The 7804-nt window shown below is 36.9% G+C and overlaps 1 protein-coding gene across 1 annotated transcript in view; it reads left to right on the top strand.

Annotated features, from left to right (window-relative positions):
- LOC107738648 (cellular retinoic acid-binding protein 1-like) overlaps nt 1–7804 on the top strand; it is a 12765-nt gene that overhangs the window by 3675 nt on the left and 1286 nt on the right. Inside the window, exon 3 of the mRNA XM_016550429.1 lies at nt 5356–5469. Within this exon, the coding sequence (XP_016405915.1) occupies nt 5356–5469 (114 nt within the window). The remainder of the gene's footprint in view (nt 1–5355; nt 5470–7804) is intronic.

Raw genomic sequence — 7804 nt, 5'->3', positions numbered from 1 at the left:
TACCTTAGACCCGCCCTGAGTGAGCTGTCATCAGTCCGCTATTGTTTCACCGCTGGAGCAGATGTAGACAAGAATGACTCCTAAGCGATTGAGGTGTTCTGTTGTTGGATGTAATAATGAACAGCAGTCATCATTCACTCCCGACATCTGAGCTGCTGAAGACACAGTGGATTACGTTTGTTTCTGAGCGGGCGGCTAAAGTAAACTGTCTCTCTGAGAGCAGCTCGGAAGAGAGGGGCGGGGTCAGCAGAGCTCATTAACCTTTAAAGGAAAATGCTGCAAAAACGGCTTGATCTGAAAAGAGCTGTTTTTGACAGGGTAAAAAAGGTGTTTTTTACACTACCATTGAGAAATTTTAACCAAACTATGTTACAGACTTTTCATTAAGACCCTAAAGAATCATATCAACTTGTGGAAAATGGGCATCCTATGACCCCTTTAAAAGAACCATTTATTTTCTTAGTGTGAAGATTTAAAAAATCTACACTCTTAAAAATAAAGGTTCTTCATTTGCATTGATGGTTCCATGAAAAACATCCTTTCCATGAAAGGTTCTTTATAGTGGAAAAAGGTTCTTCGAATTATTAAAATGTTTTTCACATTCTTTTCAGAACTGTTCACTGAATGGTTCTTCTCTGGCATCACTGTGAAAACCCCTTTTGGAACCTTTCTTTTTAAGGGTGTAAAGAACCTTTTTTCGCTACAAAAGAACTTTTTGTGGAATGGAAATGTTCCATGGATGTTAAAAGTTCTTAATGTAACCATCAATGCCAAAAAAGAACCATTATTTTTAAAAGCGTAGATGTCTCTCAAAATCAAGTGAACTGCCTACTTGGCTAACATTTTTGCATATTATAGCCTTATGTATAATTCCCTGAAAAGCTGTCTTTGTAGGCAGCTCACTAGGTTTTGAAACACAGCTTCAATCTTTTAATTTGTCGGGACTTAATAAGGACATCTTATTGAATATTATTCCCAAGAAACTTTGAGAATCCTTTTACATGGAAATGGCTTTGTTGTGAGATAGACAGAGAGGATGGGCGTATAGACAGAGATTTGACCTCATTTTGTTCTGGAACAGACAGCCGTGGGAGGGGGATTATTTGGGAGTCTTGCAGCCCCTGAGAGTCACGTAACTGTCTGTCTCGAGCGCTCTGAGAGCTGAGACATCGTCAAGTGTGTGCTCTGTATTTATTTAGCCATGTGTGTCTTTCTGACCTACCTACACGTTTGGGAACAAAATATCTGAAAATGTGCCAAAAAGCTAGCTGATTGGGAGAGCTGGACCATCGGCTCCTGGAGCATCATGGAAAAACCCACCATGAAAACGGCATACACTATTAAAAATAAAGATTTTTTATTGACATTGATGGTTCCATGAAGAACCTTTAACATCCATGGAAACTTTCCAATGGACAAAAGCCTCTTCACAGTGAGGTTCATTCGGTTCATTCGATTATTAAAATGTCCTTCACACCAAGAAAAAATGGTTATTTTATACGAACCGTTCACTCAAAGGTTCTTTGGGGAACCAAAAAGGTCTCTTCTATGGCATTGCTACGAAAACACCCTTTTTAGAACCTGTGATTGTAATAATCGTATATAGAAAATTTAATTAGTTAAATGTCAAACAATAGAAGTCAACGTAAAGTCTCCATCATGATATAAAAACAAGTTTGTGTGTGTGAGATGGTAGTGCTATTTCATGCTGCGCATATTATTACTGAGAGCATTAATTATAATGGAAGCGCTCAGAAATGTTCATCCTGACATTTGTAGCTATGGAGTTGGCAATGTGAAGCAACAAGCTTTTTGATTGAATTATATATTAAAGGTGACATATCATGAAAATCTGACTTTTCCAGGTTTTAAGTGCTATAATCAGGTCCCCGGTGCATCTACCAACCAAGGAAACGTGAAAAAGATTAACCCAATCACTTTGTTTAGGTAAGTCTTTTTCTGCAAGCGTCTGAGAAAACCAGCGCGTCTGATTTCGCTCCCACAGGCCCGAAAAACAGCGTGTTTCTGCTTCCACTCAAAATAGGCATTTTCAAAATGATATAATAAATGATCTGTGTAGTATTTTGAGCTGAAACTTCACAAACACATTCTGGGGACACCAGAGACTTATATTACATATTGTAAAAAGGGGCATAATATGTCACCTTTAATACCCCAAGTTACAATAGATGGAAACGGTAGCAAAATCAATAGATTTAATGGTGGCAAAGTCATTGACCCTTCGCAAAGACCCGCCCCCCCTTAGTTACTGTTGCTACGTCCGACAAGCCATGCCGCTCTCACGCCACACATCATGTTCTAACATAGTCAAAACGAAATGAAACAATGAAACAAAGTCTCAGCTTACAAACAGTCATTTTTAAGAAATTCAAACAATAAATACTGCAGGTTTTGGGCTCTTTAATGTGTCGTGACAGATGGCTAGCTCCTCAGTTCAAGCGGCACATGAACGATCATCTCTTCCTCGTTACTAGTTATAGCACGAAATAAACATCAGAAGGTATCTTGTTTCAACCACAGAAATACGTCAACACACACCTTTTTTCAAATTCAAGTCCACCGACTTACTCTTGTCTGGTTTGTTTGTCAGAGAAAATGGTAGATTCGCCATTATGATTGGTCAGACAGTATGGGCTCTGACACAGCCCAATATCTTTTTGGAATTGTCAGTGTGAACACACTACTCACACATATTCTATAAAACAACAGAGAATAGCGTATAAGTAGGTGACCTGAGATGCACCTGTTTGTTGTGTTTGCGCATTTCGCTTCTCTAATCTCGCTGCACACGCTCTGAGAGTGTGCGCGTGTGAGAGAAAATGTCTTACTATAAAAATAAGACATTTAAGCCCTTTATTTACCTCAGTGTCGTCGTTGGGGAACAGAGACGTTAGCAGGCAGGGGACTCTAAGTAATCCAGCCGATCTCAGGACCGGTTGCTATAGAGACAGACCGCTCACCTGCCACAGGGCAGAAGGCTGAGACTAAATGATCGTCAGTGAGAGAGACGGAGAGAAAAGATGGGTGGCCATGCTAATCGACCCCTGGAGCTTTTGGTTTTTGGGAGAACAGAGACTATTCTACTGTTATTTTCTTTCATTTCAACTTATATTATTATTCTTTATTTTTACTTAGTTATTTTATTGTTCAGACTCTCAGTGTCTAAGCTGCAGATGCTTTGACAATGCAATTGTACAGTCTTGGTATTTGCCATGCGAGGAAAGCACATTAAACAGACAGAGAGAGGGAAGATGGGATGTTTGGTGTGTATTGTGCTCTTTCTTCGAGGGATTTTATGATTTAGTTGCCTACACATACATTTACATTATGCATTTGGCAGATGCTTGTATCCAAAGCTATTTACAGTGCATTTTAAAAGTACATCTGATCATCACATGCATTTAAAATTGCAAGAGGGTTAAAAAGAATTCCAGTTTTCGGATGCATTACACTGAAATATCATGCACAATACATCCCACAGTCATCACAACCACCATAGACAATGATATTCAGATTAGCTGTCCATCAATATAGGATTTTCAGTGCCAGATTACTAAACTTTTACTTTAGTTAAACAGCAGTGGATTTTTTTTATTGTGTTTTACTCTGTCCTGGTTAATGCACTGAGCTTAGATTGTAAATGAAGATGCTTGTGTGTGTGTGTGTCTCTGTTGTCAGAGTTTTTGTTAGTCTAAGAAAGACGAATGAGTGTGTCAGGATGCTGTACACTGTCTCATTTTAAAGGGATTTTAGATCAAGCTGCATAAATTAGTTTAAAGACGGTGCCTGGGGCCAGAGAGAGAGAGAGAGAGAGAGGCAGGCACAGAGAGGTGATATGAACGGAGTCTGATTGCTGATTCTGTTTTGCTGCAGTTCTCTGACACTGTTCATTTATCTGGGCCCTCCACACACATCCAAATAAGCAAATTTATTTTTTAGAGTTATTTATATAGAGTTATCTCTATGAGGACATACAGTACCATTGACTTCTAATGTTTCATATTTTATATTTATAAATAAAATATTAATTTAGAGGATATTTATATTTCTGTATTTATTAATAAAGTCAAATTATATATGCTGTTATTTATAATATATTTATATGTGACCCTGGACCACAAAACCAGTCATAAGGGTCAATTTTTTTTTTAAATTGAGATTTATACATCATCTGAAAGCTGAATAAATAAGCTTTCCATTGATGTATGGTTTGTTAGGACAATATTTGGCCGAGCCTCACAGAGCTCTGCAGGGTGCTGGTGAACGTTTGTTGAAGTCAGCTGTCTAGTGTCTCAAACATTTGTGACCCTGGAGCACAAAACCAGTAATAAGGGTCAATTTTCGAAACTGAGATTTGTACATCATCTGAAAGCTGAATAAATAAGCTTTTCATTGATGTATGGTTTGTTAGGATTAGACAATATTTGGCCGAGACAACTATTTGAAAATCTGGAATCTGAGGGTGCAAAAAAATCTAAATATTGAGAAAATCGCCTATAAATTGTCCAAATGAAGTTCTTAGCAATGCATATTACTAAACAAAAATTAAGTTTTAATATATTTACAGTAGGAAATTTACTAAATGTCTTCATGGAACATGATCTTTACTTAATATCCTAATGATTTTTGGCATAAAAGAAAAATCGATAATTTTGACCCATACACTGTATTTTTGGCTATTGCTACAAATATACCCCAGCGACTTAAGACTGGTTTGTGCTCCAGGGTCACATATTACATATGTTTATATTTATTAGTAAATATGTGTATTATGTGCAATAAACTACAATGAACAAAATTGGTGTTTAGGATTTTACAATTTTCACTCAAAAATTGCTAGTTTATTGAAGCAGAAAGACTGAAATGGTATTTTCTTGTTCTCTTTTTACAGTGTATATTTACATTATAAATTTAAAATTTCATTTAATTCTACTTTTTTGAATAAAAAAAGTAATTTTATGTACAAATTGTTTTTTCCAAATTATATAACTATAATTAAATTTAAAATGCAGAAATTAATAATTGACACACACACAAAAACAACAACCCTGTACTAAATGTCTGAATAAAATCCTAGGCACCCTTTATAATCTGAGAAAAAAAAAAAGAAAAAGAAAAAAGTGCTTAGGGCCTGGGACTGTCAGGCTCCAAAATGCCAAAAGGTATGTCATACAAGATGCTCATACAAGGTATGTATGAGCAGAATTGACTCAACACTAATTGATTTTCGAATGAATCATTCAGGTTTTGCAGCAGCTAACAGATCAGTGGATGTATAGATTGTGTTTTAATTATCAAATTTACAGATAATAACAAAGACATTTTGGTCTGTAGAGTTTGGCCACGTGGGAGACAGAGAATAAAATCTACTGCAAACAGACGCTGGTGGATCAAGACGGACCCGTTACATACTGGAGTAGAGAGCTGCATGGGGATGAACTGATCCTGGTGAGAGACACACAAACACACACACCATATTCATCGCTAAGACTTCTTCTACAAGACTTCTTCATTTCGCTTCATTTAAATAGCAACTTTCTGAGCCACTTTGCTAACACACAGCTTTGTCTGCTATTTTGGAGATTGTAAAGGCAAAGGATGTTTCTGGTGTTCACTTCTCCAGACAGGAGGGGCTGGATGAATTTACAGCCTCCACGGCTGAACATGGCAGCGTTCATATGAGAGATCACTGTGATCATATTTTATGACTTCAGACAGGAAACAGCCTATGGATTTATTTCCATATAGCTTAACATTAAGACAGAGACAGAGAGAGACAGAGAGAGAGAGAGAGAGAGAGTGAGAGAGAGACAGAAACAGAGAGAGAGAGAGAGAGAGAGAGAGAGAGAGCGAGAGCGAGAGCGCGAGAGAGAGATAGAGAGAGAGAGAGAGGATGTGAGATGTTTAATGGAGCAGATCGATCTGAGAGGAAGAGAGCAGCTCACAGGCTGATTTTCTCACTTCTGTCTCATGTGACTTTGCACTCTGGGTGTCCTTCACATAAAGGTTTGGCCACACAAAGGGTACAAAATAGGGAATGAACATATGTTTTGTTTTTGTACAAGTTCTGTACACTCTAAACCCCTAATTTGAGTGATTTTGTTATTTCCTAAATTAAATCGAGGACTTATTTAAAAGAAACATCAGTGGAATAAACTTATATACAATAGCTTTGGTAACAGGGCTGAATGGTTGAGCTTGACAAATGTATTCTACACTACAATGTGTGTAAAAACTGATTAAAGCATTTGATTGTTTTGCACTTGTCCCAGACTTTCAATCGTAAAATTTTATCGTAAAACAACCCATCTTAAAATTATTATATTATACTATTAAAAATGATTATACATGTATAATAGTAATTATTATACACTACGTTCAAAAGTTTCAAATGGTTCAATAAAAAAATGGTTCAATATAAAAAATCAAGACATTAATAATAGATGGATTAAAGGATGCATTAAATTGATCAAAAGTGACAATAGACATTTATAATGTTACAAAAATGTTCTTTTGAACTTTCTGTTCATCAAAGAATTCTGAAAAGAATGTATCATGGTTTCTACAAAGGTATGAAGCAGCACAACTGCTTTTGATATTGATAATAATGAGAAATGTATTTGTTGAGCAGCAAATCAGCATATTAAAAAGATTTCTGAAGGCTCATGCGACACTGAAAATTAAACTTTCCAATCTCAGGAATAAATTGAATTTTAAAATACATTAAAATAGAAAACATTCATTTTAAATTGTAATAATATTTCGCAATATTACTGTTTTTTTCTGTATTTTATTCAAATAAATACTGCCTTGGTGAGCATAAGATACTTTTTTCAAAAAACATTTAAAAATCTTACCAACCACGAATTAAAGGGGTCATATGATGCAATTTCTAATTTTCCTTTCTCTTTGGAGTGTTACAAGCTGTTTGTGAATAGATAAGATCCCTGAAGTTGCAAAGACTAAAGTCTCAAACCCAAAGAGATATTCTTTATAAAAGTTAAGACTGGTCCACGGCTCGTTAAAACGGCTCGTTCTAACACGCCCCCACATGTCTACGTCACTGTGTGGGAAGATTTGCATAACACCGCCCAAATGTTCACGCAAAGAAAGAAGGCGTAACTTTGATTCTCGCTGTAGTATTGTTGTTGCTGCCGCCATGTCGTGAAGATGCTGTGTGTTTCTTTGTGAAAGCGAAACTACTTTGTTTGGCCTTCCAAAAGAGGACACGACTAGAAATCAGTGGTTAAGTTGTATTTACAACACTGTTCCAGAACACTTCAACCCAAATATTCAGATGTGTGCGGCGCATTTTACGGAGGACGAGGACTGTTAGAGTAGCCTACAATGCAGGTGTTCTGACAAATAATGCTCACTCACAGCCTGTAAGTACGTTTTCATATTTAAAGAATTTGCCACTGACGATTCAAACGCAAGTTTTGAGCAGTGAGTATCGCTTGTTGTTTGTCATTTCTCCGATCACAAATGCAGACATGATTTTATGTTTACGCGACGCGATGCAAAGCAACGCGTAAAAAGACAGTATAAGTCATTATAATCAGTAATTATATCCCCACTGGATGCAACAAATGCCTCATTTATAATGGGTTTTAATGTTTTTGTCTCGTCGCTCCGGCCGGACAGGGCATCATCACAGTATGGTGAGGGGCGTAACATTTCCGTCACACGCTTCAGGTATTCAGCCAATCACAATGCACTGGATAGCTGGCCAAGCAGCGTACACCTCACTTTTCAGAACGATGAGCTTTGTAAAAATCAACGC

Source organism: Sinocyclocheilus rhinocerous, unplaced genomic scaffold (assembly GCF_001515625.1).
Source record: "Sinocyclocheilus rhinocerous isolate Xijiao unplaced genomic scaffold, SAMN03320098_v1.1 scaffold2149, whole genome shotgun sequence".
NCBI lineage: Eukaryota > Metazoa > Chordata > Actinopteri > Cypriniformes > Cyprinidae > Sinocyclocheilus > Sinocyclocheilus rhinocerous.
This window is presented reverse-complemented; position numbering and strand designations above follow the sequence as displayed.